Source organism: Triticum urartu, chromosome 7A (assembly GCF_056163025.1).
Source record: "Triticum urartu cultivar PI428250 chromosome 7A, HENAU_Tu73, whole genome shotgun sequence".
NCBI classification, from domain to species: domain Eukaryota; kingdom Viridiplantae; phylum Streptophyta; class Magnoliopsida; order Poales; family Poaceae; genus Triticum; species Triticum urartu.
The window spans coordinates 533,009,629-533,031,526 of NC_141879.1; the positions used below are offsets into that span (position 1 = coordinate 533,009,629).

The following is a 21,898-nucleotide window of genomic DNA, read 5'->3' on the forward strand; positions in this document are numbered from 1 at the left end:
TCCTCGTAATCGTCCTCGTCCTTGCTCTATGATACCTTCTCCTTGCTTTCGGCATTTAACTTGCCGGCCTATTTGAAAACCCAACAATCTCTATTGGTATGATTGGGTGGTTTGTCCGGGGTGAAATGAATTTGGCACGGACGATCTAGTATGCAGTCCAAGCTAGATGAGCCCGAATTGTTCTTTTTGAACGGCTTCTTCCGCTGACCGGACTTAGATCCACTGAATCTGGCATTGACCGTCGTATCATCGGTGTTGTCATTGTTGTTTCGACGCTTGTGTCTGTTGCGTCGGGACTTATCATTGCTATTTCTGGCTTCAAGGGTGCCGGTGTCGCTTGCATTGTTTTTGCTACGGGCCAGCCAACTATCATCACCCGCACAAAAGCGGGTCATGAGTGCCGTGAGGGCTGCCATGGACTTTGGCTTTTCTTGGCTGAGGTGGCGGGCGAGCCATTCGTCGCGAATGCTATGTTTAAAGGCCGCTAGGGCTTCGGCATCCGGACATTCAACGATCTGGTTCTTTTTAGTTAGGAACCTAGTCCAGAATTTCCTGGCTGACTCTCCGGGCTGTTGAACTATATGGCTTAATTCATCAGCGTCTAGAGGTCGAACATATGTACCTTGGAAGTTGTCAAGAAAGGCTTCTTCCAAGTTCTCCCAGCTGCCGATGGAATTTTCAGGCAGGCTGTTCAGCCAGTGCCGGGCTGGTCCTTTGAGTTTTAGGGGGAGGTATTTAATGGCATGAAGGTCATCGCCGCAGGATCTGTGGTTCTGTCGTATGATTCGATATTCACGGGTTTGAACCCTTCTGGAATTCATGTTCCATGACTTTGTTAGTGAAGCACAGAGGGTTTGTGGCGCCTCTATATCGGGCCGCATCACGACGTAGCTCCGATGGAGTCCGTCTGCGGCTTTCGGCCCGTGCATGACTAGGTTTGTCGCATATGAATAGATAGCCGTCGTCACGTGTCGAGGCACGTCCTCGCGATCCGTAGATCGATCTGGTTTGTCCTGCTCTATTGTTCAGGTCCTACCGAAGGTCATATCTATGACCGCGAGCTGTTTTACCTTTGTATTTGCGATGAGGCGGGGCGGGCTAGTGTTCGGCTTGAGTTGTCGTTTTATCCCGACCATGTGGTGGTCGGTCAGCCGCATTGCGCGATGATCGTATGTGCTCCGGTGCCTCGTCGTCGAACTGAGGTAGCAATTTGCACTTCGGGTAGCTTTTGGCTGGGCGCTTGAGGCCGTATTCTTCGGCTGCTAGGACATTGGTCCATTTATCGTTGAGCAGATCTTGGTCAGCTTGAAGCTACTGCTGCTTCTTTTTCAGGCTCCTTGCAGTGGCTATTAGCTGGCGCTCGAAGCGCTCCTGCTCTAGACGTTCCTCAGGCATGATGAAATCCTCAGTGTCGAGGCTCGCCTCACCCTCGGAGAGCGGGAGATAATTACTGTCCTCCGAGTCTTCATGTGTGGCCTGTCCATCAGGGCTAACTTGCATGTCTTCCCATTCGTTTTGTTTGGCAGTTGCATCAACGGGGTCTTCGTTGTCTTCGGCACCTTCCGGAGTGTTATCTTCTCCTGTGCCGGTGTTGCTATCTTTGCTGCAGCGTGATTTAGAGCGGCGCCGCTGACGCCGACGCTTTGATTGTATCTTGGGAAGTTTATCCTCAACTGGATCTTCCTTGTCATCGCTGCTATTCTCTTTTGGTGCATCACCATGTATACATCATACGAGGAAGTGGCCGTCCAGCGTCCGGTAAACTGAGGGTTTGAGCCTCTTCTTCTCTGGCATCGTCGTCCATACCGTCGATGTCGTCGGAGCCGTAATCGAGCATGTCAGTTAAGTCTTTGACAGTGGCTATGAAGTGGGCGGTGGGTGGGAAGCGAAATTCTCCGCCATCAGCCTCTGGTTCGAACCGGATACAATTCGGCTATGAGCCCCCCGCTAAGGATAGTGCTCTCAATGAGTTTAACACGTCGCCCAAGGGCGAGTGTTGGAAGATGTCCGCGGAGCTGAATTCAACGATCGGTGACTGATCAAGCTCGACGTACGCGCACGCACAAGGTTCGGAACCTGTAGCCGGAGACGAGTCCAAGGTTCCGGTGACACGGATGTCTCTTGAAGTTAAGTCTATGTGTGGCTCCAACACCGCTAAGTGTACGGCTTTCGCGGCGGGGTTGAGCTTCCCGTCCTCGGATGGCGTGATCTGCCCCAGATCTATAGCCGGAGCAGCTACAGGTACTATCTCCTGGGTATGTTCCGATGACAGATTTACGGCATGTTCATCGTGGTGGCAGGGAGCGGCTGCCGTGGTCTCGAATCCGTCGAATATCAAGTCTCCACGGATATCCGCGACGTAGTTCAAGCTTCCAAATCTGACCTAGTGGCCAGGGGCGTAGCTTTCGATCTGCTCCAGATGGCCAAGCGAGTTGGCCCGCAGTGCGAAGCCGCCGAACACGAAGATCTATACGGGGAGGAAGACTTCCCCTTGGACAGCGTCGTTGTAGATGATTGAAGGAGCCACCAAACCTTTTGTCGTCGGCACATCGGAACTCTCAATGAAAGCACCAATGTCGGTGTCAAAACCGTGGATCTCGGGTAGGGGGTCCCAAACTATGCGTCTAAGGTCGATGGTAACAGGAGACGGGGGGACACAATGTTTACCCAGGTTTGGTCCCTCTCTATGGAGGTAATACCCTACTTCCTGCTTGATTGATCTTGATGAATATGAGTATTACAAGAGTTGATCTACCACGAGATCGTAATGGCTAAACCCTAAAAGTCTAGCCTGTCTGACTATGATTATGAGGATATCTACGGACCTAGCCCTCTGGTTTATATAGACACATGAGGGATCTAGGATTACATAAGGTCGGTTACAGAGAAAGGAATCTTCATATTTGGTCGCCAAGCTTGCCTTCCATGCCAAGGAGAGTCCCATCCAGACATAGGTAGAGTCTTTGGCCTTTGTATCTTCACAGCCCATCAGTCCGGCCCATGTCTAATAGGTCGAACACCCAAGGATCCCTTAGTCCAGGACTCCCTCAATTGCGTTCCCCATCAGTCTTATGCCGAAAAACCCACTTGCCGCTGACGACATTGGCGCGAGGAGGCCGGGGAACCAGTGTCCAAGTACGGTTCCGCTGGAGAGCATCGAACTCTTCCTGCATCGCAGCAATCCAGTGAGGATCATGGAGGGTTGCTCTGGCGGATGTGGGAATCGGGGACAGCTCTGTGGTGGAGGCAGCGAGTAGGTACTCATCGCTGGAGTACCGCAGGCTCAGACGGTGGACGTCGGCTCTGGCCCGTGTGAGAGGGCGGGACGGCAACTCCGGGACCACGGCGTGCGTAGGTGGTGAAGAAGAGCCAGCTGCGGTGGAGGAGGCCGCACCCGAGGCTGATGCGTCTCCGTCGTATCTACTTTTCCAAACACTTTTGCCCTTATTTTGGACTCTAACTTGTATGATTTGACTGGAACTAACCCGGACTAACGCTGTTTTCAGCAGAATTGCCATGGTGTTGTTTTATGTGCAGAAAACAAATATTCTCGGAATGACCTGAAACGCCACGGAACATCTTAGAAAAAATAATAAAAAATCCTCGCCAAAGATGAAGACCATGGGGCCCACACCCTTCTCACGAGGGTGGGGGGCGCCCCCCCCCCCTAGGGCGCGCCCCCTACCTCGTCGGCCCCTGGACGCCCTTCGACGCCAACTCCAACTCTATATATTTGCTTTCGGACAGAGAAAATCAGAGAGAAGAAATCATCGCCTTTTACGATACGGAGCCGCCGCCAACCCCTAAAACCTCTCGGGAGGGCTGATCTGGAGTCCGTTCGGGGCTCCGGAGAGGGGGATTTGTCGCCGTCGTCATCATCAACCATCCTCCATCACCAATTTCATGATGCTCACCGCCATGTGTGAGTAATTCCATCGTAGGCTTGCTGGACGGTGATGGGTTGGATGAGATTTATCATGTAATCGAGTTAGTTTTGTTAGGGTTTGATCCCTAGTATCCACTATGTTCTGAGATTGATGTTGCTATGACTTTGCTATGCTTAATGCTTGTCACTAGGGCCCGAGTGCCATGATTTCAGATCTGAACCTATTATGTTTTCATGAATATATGTGAGTTCTTGATCCTATCTTGCAAGTCTATAGTCACCTACTATGTGTTATGATCCGTCAACCCCAAGTGACAATAATCGGGACCACTCCCAGTGATGACCATAGTTTGAGGAGTTCATGTATTCACTATGTGCTAATGCTTTGTTCTGGTTCTCTATTAAAAGGAGGCCTTAATATCCCTTTGTTTCCAATAGGACCCTGCTGCCACGGGAGGGTAGGACAAAAGATGTCATGCAAGTTCTTTTCCATAAGCACGTATGACTATATACGGAATACATGCCTACATTACATTGATGAATTGGAGCTAGTTCTGTGTCACCCTATGTTATGACTGTTACATGATGAACCGCATCCGGCATAATTACCCATCACTGATCCGGTGCCTACGAGTTTTCCATATACTGGTTCCTGCTTATTTACTTTCCCACTGCTACTATTACAATCACTACAAAATACCAAAAACATTACTTTTGCTGTCTTTACATTTGTTACCGCTACCACCACTTTCATATTACTTTGCTACTAAACACTTTGCTGCAGATACTAAGTTTCCAGGTGTGGTTGAATTGACAACTCAGCTGCTAATACTTGAGAATATTCTTTGGCTCCCCTTGTGTCGAATCAATAAATTTGGGTTGAATACTCTACCCTCAAAAGCTGTTGCGATCCGCTATACTTTTGGTTATCAAGACTAATTTCTGGCGCGGTTGCCGGGGAGCATAGCTCTATTCTTTGAGTCACTTGCAATTTATATCTGCTGGACACTATGAAGAACTTGAGAGATCCAAAAACCAAGATCTATCCCTCAACTACGAGGGGAGGTAAGGAACTGCCATCTAGCTCTGCACTTGATTCACCTTCTGTTATGAGTAAGTTTGCGACACCTACACCTGCTTCTGCTATTCGTTCTGATATGTCGCATGTTATTGATGATGCCACTTCTGCTATGCATGATACTTATGATGAAACTGCTTCTATGCCTGATACTACTGTGCCCCTTGGTGAATTTCATGATGAACAAATTGCTAGGGCTAGCGAAAAAGAAATTATTGAATCTGAATATGATGATAGTGATGATGAAATATGCCTGTTATTCCTGAGGGCTATCTTTTTGATATGGAATCTTCTGCCGCTATTTTAGCTTGCAAAGATAGATATGAGCTTAAGAGGTTATTAATTAAATGGAACAAAGAATCACTTAGAGATAAAATGAAACCCGACCCTGCTTTTGCTACTTCACCTATATGTGTTCCTAATAAGGATTATGAATTCTCTGTTGATCCTGATATAATTACTTTGGTTGAATCTGATCCGTTTTATGGCTATGAATCTGAAACTGTTGTGGCACATCTTACTAAGTTAAATGATATATCTGCCCTATTCACTAATGATGAGAGATCACGTTACTTTTATATACTCAAAATATTTCTGTTCTCATTAAAGGGTGATGCTAAGATATGGTTTAATTCTCTTGATCCTGGTTGTGTGTGTAGTCCCCAGGATATGATTTATTACTTCTCTGCTAAATATTTCCCTGCTCATAAGAAACAAGCTGCTTTGAGGGAAATATACAATTTCGTGCAAATTAAAGGAGAGAGTCTCCCACAAGCTTGGGGGAGGCTTCTCAAGTTGCTTAATGCTTTGCCTGATCATCCTCTTAAGAAACCTGAAATACTTGATATCTTTTATAATGGACTAACCGATGCTTCCAGAGATTACCTGGATAGTTGTGTTGGTTCTCTTTTCGGGGAAAGAACACCAGATGAAGCTGAAATTCTATTGAATAATATGTTGACAAATGAAAATAATTGGGCACCTCCTGAGCCAGCTCCTGAGCCATCTCCTGCTCCAATTACTGACCTATTCTTAAACCAACTCCGAAGAAGAGAGGTGTTTATTTCTTAGTCCCGAAGATATGCAAGAGGCAAAGAAATCTATGAAATAAAAAGGTATTAAAGCTGAAGACGTTAAGAATTTACCTCCTATTAAAGAAATACATGGTCTTAATTCACCGCCTTTTGACGAAACTTATGATCTAAATTCTTTATTTATTGAAGAACCTCCTGACCCCGATATCCCGACACAGGTAGTAAAGGTAAATTCTCTCTATAGATATGATAAAGCTGAAGTCCCTCCTACTAAAATTGCTAGTCAGTGCTTGGATGAGTTTGATAACTTTATGTTTAAGCAAGACGACTTCAATGCTTATTTTGGTAGACAATTGAAATATGATTCCGATATGCTTAAATACTTGGGTGATTATATGGCTAATATTAAAGGTGAACTTAAACTTGTTAGCAAACATGCTTCTATGGTTACCACTCCAGTAGAACAAGTACTTAAGGCTCAAAAAGAAGTGCTTGATGAAATGAATAGTAAGAAAAATGATTATGATGTTAGAGTGGCTACTAGAACTGGTAGAATGACTCGGGAACCTTTGTATCCTGAAGGACACCCTAAGAGAATCGAGCAAGATTCTCAAAGAAATAATATTGATGTTCCTAGTTCTTCTAAAAAGAAGAAGAAGAAGAAGAAGAAAAATGATAGAACTGTGCAAAGTTCTAGTGAACCTATTGCTGAACCACCTGATAATCCAAATGATATTTCTATGTCTGATGCTGAAACACAATCTGTTAATGAACATGAACCTAATGAAAATATTAATAATGATGTTCATGATGATGCTCAACCTAGTAATGATAATGATGTAGAAGTTGAACCTGCTGTTGATCTTGATAACCCACAATCAAAGAATCAACGTTATGATAAAAGAGAATTTGTTGCTAGGAAACATGGTAAAGAAAGGGAACCTTGGGTTCAGAAACCCATGCCTTTTCCTCCGAAACCATCCAAGAAAAAGGATGATGAGGATTTTGAGCGCTTTGCTGAAATGATTAGGCCTATCTTTTTGCGTATGAGATTAACTGATGTGCTCAAAACAAATCCTTATGCTAAATATATGAAGGATATCATTACTAATAAAATAAAGATACCGGAAGCTGAGATTTCCACCATGCTTTCTAATTATACTTTTAAGGGTGGAATACCAAAGAAACTTGGAGACCCCGGAGTACCTACTATACCTTGCTCCATTAAAAGAAATTATATTAAGACTGCTTTATGTGATCTTGGAGCCGGTGTTAGTGTTATGCCTCTCTCTTTATATCATAGACTTGACTTGAATAAGCTGACACCTACCGAAATATCTTTGCAAATGGCTGATAAATCAACTGCTATACCTGTCGGTATTTGTCAGGATGTGCCTGTTGTGGTTGCAAACGTTACTATCTTAATGGACTTTGTTATACTTGATATTCCCAAGGATGATAGTATGTCTATTATTCTTGGAAGACCTTTTCTTAATACTGCAGGGGTTGTTATTGATTGCAACATAGGCAATGTCACTTTTCATGTTAATGGTAATGAGCATACGGTACACTTTTCGAGGTAACAATCTCAAGTTCATAGTATCAACTCTATTAGAAAAATTCCATTGATTATATTTGGAGGTTTTGAATTTCCTCTACCAACTGTCAAGAAGAAATATGATATACTTATTATTGGGGATGTGCATATCCCTGTTGAGGTAACTTAGTGTTATTCGAAATTTCTCCGGTTTCATGATTATTGGAATGAGTTTGTTAACAAGACTTGATCAACCTTGTTAGTGGATTCTTTTTGATGAGCATGAGATGGATGAAACTAGAAGCACAACCTTCTGTACCCCACTTTTACTTCCTGTTATTTATATTAAATAAAGTAAAAATAGTATTTTTCTGTCTGTTTCCTGACTTATCCGTGCAATATAAAAATATCCCGAAAATAAAAGTCCTCAGAATAACATGCCAATTTAATATGATTTTTTCGGGAATATTTGAGGATTTACTGTGCAAAAATTACCGCGGGAGGAGCTGCCACCTGGCCACGAGGGTGGTGGGCGCCCCCCCCCTAGGGCGCGCCCCCTGCATCGTGGGCCCACGGTGGCCCTCCTCCACTTATCCCAGCACCCATCTTCTTCCTCTATCTCACACAAACCCGAAAAACCAACTCAAGCACGAGTTCCAGCCACTTTTGTTGTGATTTTCGATCTCCTTGCTCAAAGCACCTCTCGCAAAACTGCTTGGGGAGATTGTTCCTTGGTATGTGACTCCTCCCTTGGTCCAATTAGTTTTTGTTCTAGTGCTTTATTCTTTGAAAATTTGTGCTGCATAGGTGACCATGTTCTTGAGCTTGCATGTCAAATTTATATGGTTCCAAGTAGTTCTAATGCTTGATTTAGGCTCTAGGCACATGTAGGGGTAGTTGCTATCTGTTTTATTTAAGTTGGTTTACTTTTATTTTGAAGTTACTAAAAAATTCAGAATTTTTCAGAGAAAAACAATATGTTTAGGAAGATGTTCCAAGGTGGTTCCTCTAAGAAGCAAGGACCCAGGATTGCTATGCGCGATGCTGACGAGGATCCACCAAGAGACGCTCCAGTACGGCCTTGTGAATGCCCGTTGGAAAATTTTATGGACCGTGCGGGAGTTAAAGAAGAATTCAAAGCATATTTGCGCAATGCCGGTCTTGAAGATTTTGAGGCTAACAAATGCCCCCAGTATCATGATCTCACAAGTTCATTTGTGAGGAGGTTTGAGTATTCATCTTCGCGTAATTCTCCTTCAGTCATGTTTGATCTTTATGACAAATCTTATACCATGGACCTAGAGGATTGCACTTCTGCTTGCAAACTTCCATCATGGGGTAGTGTTAGGGATCCCCCTAAATCTGAATTTAGAAACTTTCTTGCTAGTATAACTGTGGGGGAATCTAGAGATATAACGCAGGCTACCATAGGGAGCATTCACTTTCCTGCTATACATTATTTTGCTCTCTTCATCGGTAGATGCATAAATGCTAAGGATGAAGCATGTCACATGTGTGTCCCTGATCTCAGCATTCTTAGGAGTGCTGTGTTAGGAGACCAATCTTATCATATGGGAGCCATTGTAGCTCGTAGGTTGCATCATAATAGACATAATGGAGATTTCTTTGGAAGAATTTATGCAACCCGTTTAGCTCATTTTCTTGTGATAGACATTCGTGAGGGTGATATGGAGTTGCCTCCTACATATTTAGATTATGACTCTATGGCTTCGCACCAGTTTGTCGAGAGGCCTGAATCACCTCTCTTATATCGTTTAATTTTTGATAAACCACGTGTTTTCCGTATTACTCTCCCTGCTCCTGCCTTCTTTGATTCACAGACAAAAGGAAGATATGTTATTACCAGAGAGGAGGCAGAAGAGTACGAGAGGAGAGCGGAGGCAGCTCAACTCCACGCTGCATCTCAGCAGGCGATAACCGCTGCACATCAGTATGATCCCAACTATTCTTCCTCATCACAGTACGACCCCAACAACTATTATTATGGATATCCGCCAAGCCAGCCGTGGCCATAGACCAACTTAGGCCAAAAGCCTAAGCTTGGGGGAGTACGTATTTCTCACCGACATTACATTTATGCTCACACACACTCATTGCTAGATGTCGGTGCTCATACTTTTTCACTGTAATATCCATGCTAGTTTATTTTGTTTTTCCTGCTTTCTTCTTGTGTGTTTGTTAAACCTTAAGAAAAACCAAAAAAATTAGTAGTAGTTTATTTTCTGCTGTAGTAGTTATAATTAAAAAAGAAAACCCAAAAATATTTCCCGTTCTTCTTTTGCTTGTTGGGAGCTTTCCCATGTAAATAGTTTTATTTCTTTTCTTTTCTTTGGGGGTTAGTAGGAGAAGACCATAATTAAATTGTTGAAGTGGCTCTTATATGCATTATTGTTGATTTAACCAAGAGCCCATATTGCCTTGTCTTCTCCTGTTTATTGAATGCTCGCAGATTCCAGCTTAGTCCAATGCACGTGCACTCTTATTATTATTCAGTCGTGCAAGTGAAAGGCAATTATGATGATATATGATGGACTGACTGAGATGAGAAAAGCTGGTATGAACTCGACCTCTTTTGTTTTTGTAAATATGATGAGTCCCTCGTTCTTGATTCAGCTTATTATGAATAAACATGTTTGCAATGACAATTAGAGATCATAGTTGCTTGTGGCATGCTTGATTAGCTATGAGTTATAATGGTTTACCTCGTGTGCCAACATGCTATTGAGATGATTATGATGTGGTATGATGGGGTGGTATCCTCCTTTGAATGATTTAAGTGACTTGAATTGGCACATGTTCACGCATGTAGTTGAAACAAAATCAACATAGCCTTCACGATATTTATGTTCATGGTGGATTATATCCTACTCATGCTTGCATCCAATGTTTATTGATTTTGATGCATGCACATGGTTGTTGTCGCTCTCTAGTTGGTCGCTTCCCAGTCTTTTGCTAGCCTTCACTTGTACTAAGTGGGAATACTGCTTGTGCATCCAATCCCTTAAACCCCAAAGGTATTCCAGATGAGTCCACTATACCTTCCTATATGCGGTATCTACCTGACGTTCCAAGTAAATTTGTATGTGCCAAACTCTAAACCTTCAAATAAACATTCTGTTTTGTATGCTCGAATAGCTCATGTATCAACAAAGGTTGTCCTTATCTTCTGTGTTAGGCGGGTTATTCTCAAGAGGAGTGGACTCCGCTCCTCACTCATGAGAAAATGGCTCGTCACCGGGATGCCCAGTCCCATGCTTTATGCAAACTAAATCAAAATTAATTGCAAACAAAACTCCCCCTGGGACCTGATGTATGTTGGAGGCACTCGTTGTTTCGAGCAAGCCATGGATTGATGCTTGTTGGTGGAGGGGGAGTGTAAACTTTACCATTTTGTTTGGGAACCGCCTATAATGTGTTTAGCATGGAAGATATCGCCATCTCTTAGTTGTTACGTTGACAATGAAAGTATACCGCTCAAAATACAATTTATCTCTATTGCAAAACCGAGCTCTGGCACCTCTACAAATCCCTGCTTCCCTCTGCGAAGGGCCTATCCATTTACTTTTATGTTGAGTCATCACCCTCTTATTAAAAAGCACTACCTGGAGAGCACAGCTGTCATTTGCATTCATCACTTTTAATTTATATTGGGTATGACTATGATTGGATTTCTTTTACCATGAATTACAATGTCCAGTCACTCCTTGATCTTTAAAGGTGCTCTACATTTATGTTTTGCGGTCTCAGAAAGGGCTAGCGAGATACCATCTTTTTATATCATATTATGATTGTTTTGAGAAAGTGTTGTCATCCGAGATTTATTATTATGGCTTTCTAGTTGATTATGCTATTGATATGAGTAATTGTGAGACCTGAAAATTATTGCAAATGTGGTTAGTTATGATCTATGCTGAAAACTTGAATGCTGGCTTGACATAGTTACAACAACAAGAGCAAACAGAGTTTGTAAAAGTTTTTCCTTCTTTCTTTCAGTTTGTCAACTGAATTGCTTGAGGACAAGCAAGGGTTTAAGCTTGGGGGAGTTGATACATCTCCGTCGTATCTACTTTTCCAAACACTTTTGCCCTTGTTTTGGACTCTAACTTGTATGATTTGAATGGAACTAACCCGGACTAACGCTGTTTTCAGCAGAATTGCCATGGTGTTGTTTTATGTGAAGAAAACAAATATTCTCAGAATGACCTGAAACTCCACGGAACATCTTAGAAAAATAATAAAAAATCCTCGCCAAAGATGAAGACCAGGGGGCCCACACCCTTCTCACGAGGGTGGGGGGCGCCCCCCCCCTAGGGCGCGCCCCCCTACCTCGTGGGCCCCCTGGATGCCCTCCGACGCCAACTCCAACTCTATATATTTGCTTTCGGAGAGAAAAAAACAGAGAGAAGAGATCATCGCGTTTTACGATACAGAGCCGCCGCCAAGCCCTAAAACCTCTCGGGAGGGCTGATCTGGAGTACGTTCGGGGCTCCGAAGAGGGGGATTCATCGCCGTCGTCATCATCAACCATCCTCCATCACCAATTTCATGATGCTCACCGCCGTGCGTGAGTAATTCCATCGTAGGCTTGCTGGACGGTGATGGGTTGGATGAGATTTATCATGTAATCGAGTTAGTTTTGTTAGGGTTTGATCCCTAGTATCCAATATGTTCTGAGATTGATGTTGCTATGACTTTGCTATGCTTAATGCTTGTCACTAGGGCCCGAGTGCCATGATTTCAGATCTGAACCTATTATATTTTCATGAATATATGTGAGTTGTTGATCCTATCTTGCAAGTCTATAGTCACCTACTATGTGCTATGATCCGGCAACCCCGAAGTGACAATAATCGGGACCACTTCCGGTGATGACCATAGTTTGAGGAGTTCATGTATTCACTATGTGCTAATGCTTTGTTCCGGTTCTCTATTAAAAGGAGGCCTTAATATCCCTTAGTTTCCAATAGGACCCCGCTGCCACGGGAGGGTAGGACAAAAGATGTCATGCAAGTTCTTTTCCATAAGCACGTATGACTATATACGGAATACATGCCTACATTACATTGATGAATTGGAGCTAGTTCTGTGTCACCCTATGTTATGACTGTTACATGATGAACCGCATCTGGCATAATTATCCATCACTGATCCGGTGCCTACGAGTTTTCCATATACTGGTTCTCGCTTATTTACTTTCCCGCTGCTACTGTTATAATCACTACAAAATACCAAAAACATTACTTTTGTTGTCTTTACTTTTGTTACCGCTACCACCACTATCATATTACTTTGCTACTAAACACTTTGCTGCAGATACTAAGTTTCCAGGTGTTGTTGAATTGACAACTCAGATGCTAATACGTGAGGATATTCTTTGGCTCCCCTTGTGTCGAATCAATAAATTTGGGTTGAATACTCTACCCTCGAAAGATGTTGCGATCCCCTATACTTGTGGGTTATCAGAGGCCGAGGAGGCGGGCCTGTTCGAGGGGGCAGCCCCCGACGGAGGTTGCGCCCGAGGCCGAGGCAGCCGGTGCCGGGGCCGGTGAGGGCGCCGATGAAGATGTCGACGAGGGCGCCAGCGAAGATGCCGACGAGGCGGCCGACGCCGGAGTGCCCGACGAAGGCGGCGAGGAGGCGCAGAGGCCTCCGATGGAGGCGAGGGGACGCGACCTAGTGCAGGGGCACAGCTTGTCCCTCGGCACGAGGAGCGCCCAAGCCCGGGGGCGGTCCGAGGACCGAGCGGGGCTGTCCACCTGATGGGATCGCTGGAGGGTTGCTGGTGGCTAGCGGCGATGAAACAATGAGGGGTACCTGCTGAAACAGAAACACCTTCTCATCAAAGTAAAGGTGTCGTGAGGTGAATACACAGTGTGAGACGGGATCGTAGCAACGGTATCCTTTGGTGTTAGGTGGGTAGCCGAGGAAGATGCAAGCGACGGAGCGAGGTGCAAGCTTATGAGGCACGGTAGCGGCGATGCTAGGATAGCAGAGACAGCCAAAAATGCGAAGCTTGTCATAAGACGACGGTGTTCCGAAGAGAAGATGATGGGGTGCAAAGTTCCCGCGAGTACGGCGGGGGCGAAGGTTGATGAGGAGTGATGCGGTGGCAGAGCGTCAAGCCAAAAGCATGGAGGCACATTGGCATGAAAGAGAAGGGTACGAACGCAGTCATTAAGAGTGCAAAGAACGCATTCCGCGTGACCGTTCTGTTGTGAAGTGTATGGGCAAGTGAGACAAAAAAGTCATGCCATGTGTGATGAGGAGAGTACGAACAGCTAAGTTGTCGAGCTCCTTCCTGTTATCTGTTTGGAACGCAAGAATGTGACGCCCAAACTACGTGAAAACATAGTAGTAAGATGCGGCAAGAGCGGAAATAACATGGGACTTACTCCGCAACAGGAAGGTCCACACATAGTGCGAAAAATCATCAAGAATGACAAGATAGTAAAGATAGCCTGTATTACTTGCAACTGGAGAGGTCCACACATCACTATGAATTAACTCAAATGGGTACGATGCAACATGAGAAGAAGCCCTAAATGGAAGACGAGCATGTTTGCTGAGGCGACAAGCATGACAAGAGTGATCGTCGATCTTATTACACGTGAATGAAAAACTCCGAAGTATATGACAAAGGGTGGCAGGGTTGGGATGACCCAAGCGAGCGTGCCAAAGGTCCACACCGGTGGCGAGGGCAATAGGAGCGGTGGGGGTGGTGGTGGTGGTGGAATGGACGGGTAGAGCTTGTCACAGTTGTCACATCGGTGGAGCACCATCCGGGTACGAGCGTCCTTGACAGAAAAACCACACTTGTCAAAGTCAACGGTAACAGGATTTCATGTGTAAAAGAAAGAAGAGAAACAAGATTTTTAATAAGATCAGGAGAAACTAAGATGTTAGATAATGACAATGGAGTAGACGTAGACAAAAAAGATGCATGTCCTATGTGAGTAATGGGAAGTGAGTGGAAGTGTGGATAGGATAGGAGGTGTGGAGGTTACCGGGATGGCCAGCCATATGCGTGGTAGCTCCCATGTCCATGTACTAGTCGCCACCGCCGGTGTAGGTGGACAGAGTGGGAGCAGAGTGCAAGGCGGGAGGAAGTGGGGAACTCGACGGCTGCAGCGGGGCCGTCAGGGGCCGTCAGGGGCAGTAGCGGCAGCCCTCCTGGCTGCAGCAGCTGCCCGTAGGAGAGAGGCCCATAGGGAGCCGCTAGGGCTGTGGCGTAGCGTAAAACGCCTGATGCGAGGGAGGCCTCGCGCCGAGGATGCCAGGGGCAGGAGCATGAGGAACCGACATGGAATAGGCATGCACAACGCCGGTCCAGGAATTCTGACCGGCATAACACGGGGCGGGCCAAAGCTGCCGCTGAGGGCGGGCGGCGCCTCCCTGGGCGCCGGGGGCCTGCTGCTACTTGTGGCCGCTGCGGCAACCCCCATTAGTAGACGGTGGGGGTGGCAGGAAGGGGGTCGGGGCCTGCGGGTAGGCTGGCGGTGGTGGGAGGGTCGGCGCGGGACACAGCTGAGGCGGCGCCGGGCCCCCACGGGTGCCGGCGGTGAGGACGGTGTGTGTGGCCCGAGTCCGGGCCATCTTCATCCGCCTCTCCTCCAGCTTGAGGTACGCCACCACCTTGGCGAAGGTTAGCTCGGGGATGAGAGTAAGGTTGGAGGCGGCTTTCCCAGAGTTCTCGTTGAGACCGACAGTGAGGGTGCTGATGAGGAGCTCGTCACCGACTGTCTCGCCGAGATCACAGAGCTCGTCGGCGTGCTTCTTGAGGCGCATGAAAAAGTCATCAATGGATGAGTCAAACTGTTGGCACCCATAAAACTCGCCGTAGAGGAGAACCTTGTGTTGGGGCTTGTTGTCGGTGAAGAGGCCGTTGAGCTTGGCCCAGACGGCGTAGGCATCGTTGTCGTCATCCACCACTGTGTGGAAGAGGTCCTTGGATATGGTGAGGTAGAACCAGTGGATGATGGTGGCATCGAGGATCAACCACTCCTCGTCATTCACCATGAGGCTAGAGTCCACGGGGCCATCAATGTGACCATGGAGCAAGTACTCGCGAAACACTAAGGAGAAATACAGCTTCCAAGCGGAGTAGGAGGCGGTGGATTCATCAAGGATTACCAGGACGCGCTCGTGGATGTTGTGATCATGAACAAGGGTGACATCCAGACCGGCAAAGGGGTTGGAGGCGGTTGATACGGAGGAGCTCATGGCGGCGGCTAGGGTTGCGGGTAGGAGAGGGGTGGGGCTGCGACGCACGATGGCGGGGGGACGAAGCGGCGGCGGCGGCAGCAGGTGGCGGCTGGTGGGAGAGGCGGCGACAGAGGGAGGATGGGAGGCGGCGACTGTTGGCAGAAGCGAGAGGGGGGCAGGGGCAGCGGCAGCAGCTAGTAGCAGCGGTTGGGGGTGGCGACACGGGGTAGCGGCGGCGGCGGCGCAAGGGAGGTGCGGCGGCGGCGGCTAGGGATAGGTCAGAATTGTCCTGTGATAGATAGCATGTAGAAGAGGTTTGGGCCGTGCAACTCTCAATGCATTGATCGGGTGGACTAGGCACGTGTATATGGTGTACAAGACTAGGGCCACAACCTCAACTATACAAGAAAGCTAGGAGGTGGGCCTACGACACAATATACATGCACAATATATTCAACAGTCAAGGTGAATGAAGAATGATCCAACGTCGTCCATCAAAACATACAATACAAACATCCACCAACGCTACATGAGGAGAGGCAATCCAACCTTATACATCAAACATCCGCCCATATTTTAAACCGATAATTGACAAACAGATGAAATTCATGAAAATCAAACAAAATTTAAGCTAGTCTTATATTACACGTCAACATGATGATCCTGGACAGATCCTCGACCCAGGTCAACGCATGGTCTGTTTTGGCGTGCACCCAGTGTCCCATTCCAGCACCATGTGGTGATCCTGGACAAATCCTTGGCCCAGGTCAACGCAAGGTCTATTTCGGCGCGCACCCAGTCTAGCACCACGTCCGACGTCGCGAAGAACGAATGGCACATCGCGTTGCACTTCTCCGGTGCTCCTCCAGAATGCCGCCCTATCAGTTGTCGTCCTATTGCGCGAGGAGGCGACGCCGCCGCCACATCCGAGGTAGTATACGAGGAGGTCGCACGTGTTGGCTATCGTCAGCGCGAGAGCCTCCTCCTCCTTCTTCATTGGGCGCCACTAGCCCCGGACTCGCAGACTAGCTCTTTGTCGTGCTTGAAATGGCTCGGCGGGGACGCCGGCTGGACGAGGTGCCCGTACTAGCTGGCGGGGACAACGGCCATGTCTTGACGCGGTGCTGCGATGGGGCCGCCGACTTCTCCTTGACGCAGGTGTGCGGCATGGAGGGTGGATTCTCCTTGACGCGGCGGTCTTACGAAGGCGGGGGCGGTGCCGGACCGCGGTCGAGGAGCGACAGCTGGAGCAGCAACTCGGTCTGCCTCACCTACTTGTCGTCCATCCACGCGGCCTCGGAGAGGAGGCGTGGCTGCTGCTCCTCCTTGTCGGAGATGACCCCCCCCCCCTTTACCGTAGGCGCCGACAGAGTGGTGGACACCGGCAAACCCAAAGAGTGTGGGTAGCGGCGCCATGCTCCTTTCGACCTTGGGATCTACCAGCCGGAGTCGAGAACCGGTCGCATCCGCTATCGAATTTGCCCATCTCTACGGTGTCTGGAGGAGTGGAGAGGAGGAGATGAGAGGCGGCTGTGCGTGGAGCAGAAATGGTGTTTGCCAGCGAGGCCGGCCTGCTTAAATAGCCAAGCCAGGTGGATCGATACCGCTTCAATGCGGGTGCATCAGTCAAAGTAGGCTTTGTTAGAAGTAAAATAGATGAGGGACAAGGAAAGCACTAGAAGGGAACACATCCACCGCCCTAGGCACCGATCCATCAGAGACGCAGTTGATGATGGCACAACGAAGAAGACGACAAAACCGCAAGGCTTCAAATTTAGTTGCAATCTTTGTGTTGTCACTAGGGTCCATGCCACTCCCATGTGACTGTGGGAGGAAATAGAGGAAAGACATATAAGGCACCAGAAGGGGAGACAGTCACCACCCTAGGTGTCGACCCATCGAAGACGCAATTGATGATAGCGCATCGTAGAAGATGACAGAAATGGGGGACTTTAAATTCAGTTGCAATTGTCCGCTTCACTCTCGTTACAACTGGGAAGGGGTAGGGGGACGAGGGGTGCTAGAAGTACATTGTGTTTAGCGGGGTTTTGATGCACGGTGTTGGATGGCATAAATCTCGCTTGAACTGAGCGCCGATGCATGCATCTCGTTTGGCCGTAGGCCTGTAGTGTCACGTGCAACCAGCAGGTTTGAGCGTGAAGTGATCACCGAGTCACGCCGACTGCTGCCAAATTCTGCACTCAGCCAGCACTGCTCGGGCAGATTTTAAGGGTAGATACAAAATTCGAAGTTGCGTCCGAGACGCCTGAAATTTAGGGCGATTTTTGGGAGCTAGCTTCAGGAAACGAGCGAGGTCGCTTCCTTGGAAAGGCTGTGGTGTGATTGTGCCATGCGTGACACGGCAGTCAAAATTGTGTTTGTGATCCCGCAAAAGAACAAAAAATGTGTTTGTGATGATCCGCTCTGACTGTGACATGGATTGTCGCCTTCTTTCGAAGTGGGGATGGTTTGGCCGTCACAGCACTAGGAACAAATCTGGTGGCCCTCACGAACCGAATTAACTGAATGTGGAAATTAATGTGCGTGAGGTGGAGGATGCAACGCAACGGCGACTGATGGAGATGTCGACAGAGTCAAGCTGCTTTGGATCTAGCCTCTACTCTACTGTCGTCCATCCAGTTGGCCGTCTGAATCTGCAGTTTTTCTTCGTGGTTCATTATCTGTTTCGGTAGCAATCAAGCCCGTTCGTCCAAACTGTGGCCCGTAGCATTTCTGCAGAGGTCTAGAATCAAACTAGCGCTCGCGGTTACAATATCTTCTCGACTTCTCCGCACATCGGCGTCCACATAATTGAGGTAAAGTGATAGGGCAATATGGTAAAAGTCTACATAACCTGTCCATCAGATTTTTTTTTCTAAAACTATCACTTTTTTATAGCACTTAGCAAACATGCCCGTGCGTTGCAACGGAAAATAAAATATCACATGCCCCTAAAAGCATCTACAACTGGACCCTCCATTTCCGCTCAAATTACCGAGTGACCTGCCCGGTCAATGTCCGGACAAAAATTAGCCACCCAACCAGGCTCCCCAAACCTAGCCCAAGTGTCTGGGCTGTCCAGCAACCCCCATATCTGGCTCATATGTGGGGTGGATATAAGGAGGCTCGGATCCAACCGAACACTACCGTCGGCCTGGCCCGGTATGGCCAACGCCGCTCCCACCATTGTCCCCACAAAAAGTAAATCAGGTGCCAAACCCTTGTATCAAACACAGTTAGCAAATTTAGTGTTTGTGGTCACGCGCGGCATTTGGGAGGCACCATTTACTATTTACAGTTGTAGATGCTCTAACTCAATAAGCATGGTTCAAGACCCACCCAAACACACACACACACACATACATGTTCAAGTCCTTTATTTGAACATGAGGCCGCATCTATACTCCCACTTATTCTCCTTCCCATCCTCAACCATGGTGGCCATGTTAGCCAATCGATCAATATATGTCTTAACATGGTCGATCACAAGGAGATGAATCACAGAACCACGCCAGCACATGGGAATGTTTTATACTTTCAAATCTAATTTTCGGTAACCGATCGAACGGGGGGCAGAGAGAGAGAGAGGCAATAATTTAACAAAGTCATACAACATATGTTATTTGGTTTCTTCTAAGAAATAACATCGTTATTTGGTTTCTTCTAAGAATTAGGAAAAAATATGTGTTAACATTTCCAAATATGTGCATGTTGCCAAATATAGTATTCTTTTTAGATATGTTTCATTTCTCGTTCTAATATTTAAATATACAACATATGTTATGCATGAATTACATACTATTTGTTCAAGTAAATATTGTGTTACCATTGAGAATTTTCCATATTATTATCATATGCCACCTAAAATTACCAGTTGTTCAAAATTGCAGCAGGTACATATTTGTCAGTTCAATTCTAAATCACTTTTTGTGTCATATATCAGCTATTTTTTGAAGTTACTTGTGCATCAAATTTCACTTCAAATATCAATGTTGGTATCGGTTTATTTTTCTCATATAATCATATAGAAATTAAAAAAACATATAATTTTGGCTAAACACATGTATGTACACCCACTTTGTTGTACACGAATATAACCATAGCTCATTAGTTGCAGTTTTGCTTTTTAGAATCTGAAGTTTTTTCTATTTCAGAAAAAAGAGAGTTTATGGGCTGGAATAATTAGCTGGGCTGCCCACAAAAAAAGAATAATTACTGTGCATTAGCCCAACACGCTCACGCAGAATTAACACATCTTCTATCCGCAAGCACACCTGAGTCACGGCTTTGTCTCAAAAGAGAAAGACGTAGTCACGGCCTTGCCTCAAAAAAAAACTTAGTTAGGGCCACCACAAAAATCTCGGCCGATCCCCTTTCTCCTTCTCCCTCGTGAGCATCCATGGAGAACGTGGATCTACCTCACAAAAAAAGGAGAAGGTGGATCTTCTCCCAGAAACAGCTCGCGACAAAAATCAGTAGAAATCTCTCTCTGAACTGTATCCACTCTTTCTTAATCCCTCTCTCAATCCTCAATCTCTCCTATATGCTCTCTGCCCCGCCCAGCACAGACCACTACCACAGGCTCGTCCATGGCGCGAACCAACTCCTCTACCACATATCGACGTCTGCTGCATGAATCCAGCACAACCTTTCTCCCACCGCCTCCCTGCCTAGTTGTCTCTATCCCACACACAACCTAGCCAAGCCATAGCACGAACGCGACCGACCCAGCCCTTGCACATGCGCGTCCGCCTAGCCCAAGCACGAACACTGACGGTCTACCCACATAGCGCGCGCCGCGTCTCAAATCCCAACACAGAATATCATCCCTGCTCGCATCTCTCGTAATCATGCCCAGCTCCAGAGGCCACGTCTACAATGCCTCCCCGGGCTGGAGTTTGTCCCTAGGCGAGCTCATCCCGCAGATAACCCGCGGAGTTGAGGGATGATGGAGGGTGTGGTTCAAGGGGTGGTGCCCATGGGACAAGAGGGGGTTGGAGCCTTTTTTTTCAACATGTGTCGAAGTATATAGGTATAGATACTGTTTTATATCTTAGCCGTCAATCTTTATGATTACATAAAATTAACGGATATAAAAGGGGTGACGTATGGAAAACTATGAAAGCCTCTGTACTTTAATACTAGGTAAAGATTTCGGAAACTATAGCAGACAATGCAAAAAAAATCAAAAGTATGACCCTGTCGGCCTCCACTAGGCCGAAAGGGGGTTTTCGGCCATGGCTTGGCCGAAAAGGACTTTTCAACCTTCGCTTGGCCGAAGAGAGGCCTACCAGGGCCGAAAAGACATTTTTGGTCCGGAGTAGGCCGAAAAGTTCTTTGGGCCCACCTTGTCACGTTAATGGTTAACTGATGTTGCATGGCTCCACTCTTCGGCTTACGTTAGGCCGAAGCAATTTTTTTTAATTTTGGTATATAAATACTGTGCAATCATTGCCCATCTTATACATTGAAAAAATATATTTTCGCGCAACCCTTTCCCCTCAATATTTTCCCGCCACCCTTTTCCCGCCAACCCCTTCCCGCCATATGTTCCTGCCACCCATTTCCCGCCAACCCCTTCCCGCCATATGTTCCCGCCAACCCTTTCCCGCCATACCACAGTCGCTCTTTCCCGCCATTTTCTCCTCTCAACCTATAAAAACCCCTTCAGATGAAGGTGGATAAGCAGTCCAGTGTAGTGTAGTCGAGATGTCCCATTATCCTTTCGATCATAGTTTTCACCCTGGGATGAGCAGGACTCTTCTGAGTCTAGCTGCCGATTTCAGGATGGACAATAGGATAGTTCCATGGGACGAACTCACCGGTAGTGACACCATAATGAATGAGTTGGCTCACGAATTATGTAGATCTGGGTGGCCTGAAAGGACCTATGAGGAGGTACGTAAATAACTTCTTAGGTTGCATGAAAGGTGGAAGAAGGTAGTGAAGCCGAAGAGTGAAACTTTTAGAAGGACTGCTGCAAAGCATCCATTTTATGGACTGAGGAGAGCGAGGACGAAGATGATATCTTTATGCCGCCGCTTCCGGGTTCTGCATCGTCAAAGGGTAAGAGTTCTGCATCCTCGAAGGGCAAGAGTTCATCATAGACGGAGGGCAAGAGGACCGCATCGTCGAAGGGC

The 21,898-nt window shown here is 46.8% G+C and overlaps 1 protein-coding gene across 1 annotated transcript; it reads right to left on the reverse strand.

Moving 5' to 3' along the window:
* Positions 1 to 14,969: 14,969 nt before the first annotated feature.
* LOC147960307 (uncharacterized) lies at positions 14,970 to 15,776 on the reverse strand. The gene has a single exon (XM_087533267.1). It carries the CDS (start codon positions 15,774 to 15,776, stop codon positions 14,970 to 14,972), a length of 807 nt encoding a protein of 268 aa, XP_087389393.1.
* Between the last annotated feature and the right edge of the window lie 6,122 nt (positions 15,777 to 21,898).

Bases quoted from the DNA above. Each gene is read 5' to 3' on its own strand.
- LOC147960307 (XM_087533267.1), bottom strand. From the start codon at position 15,776: ATGAGCTCCTCCGTATCAACCGCCTCCAACCCCTTTGCCGGTCTGGAT.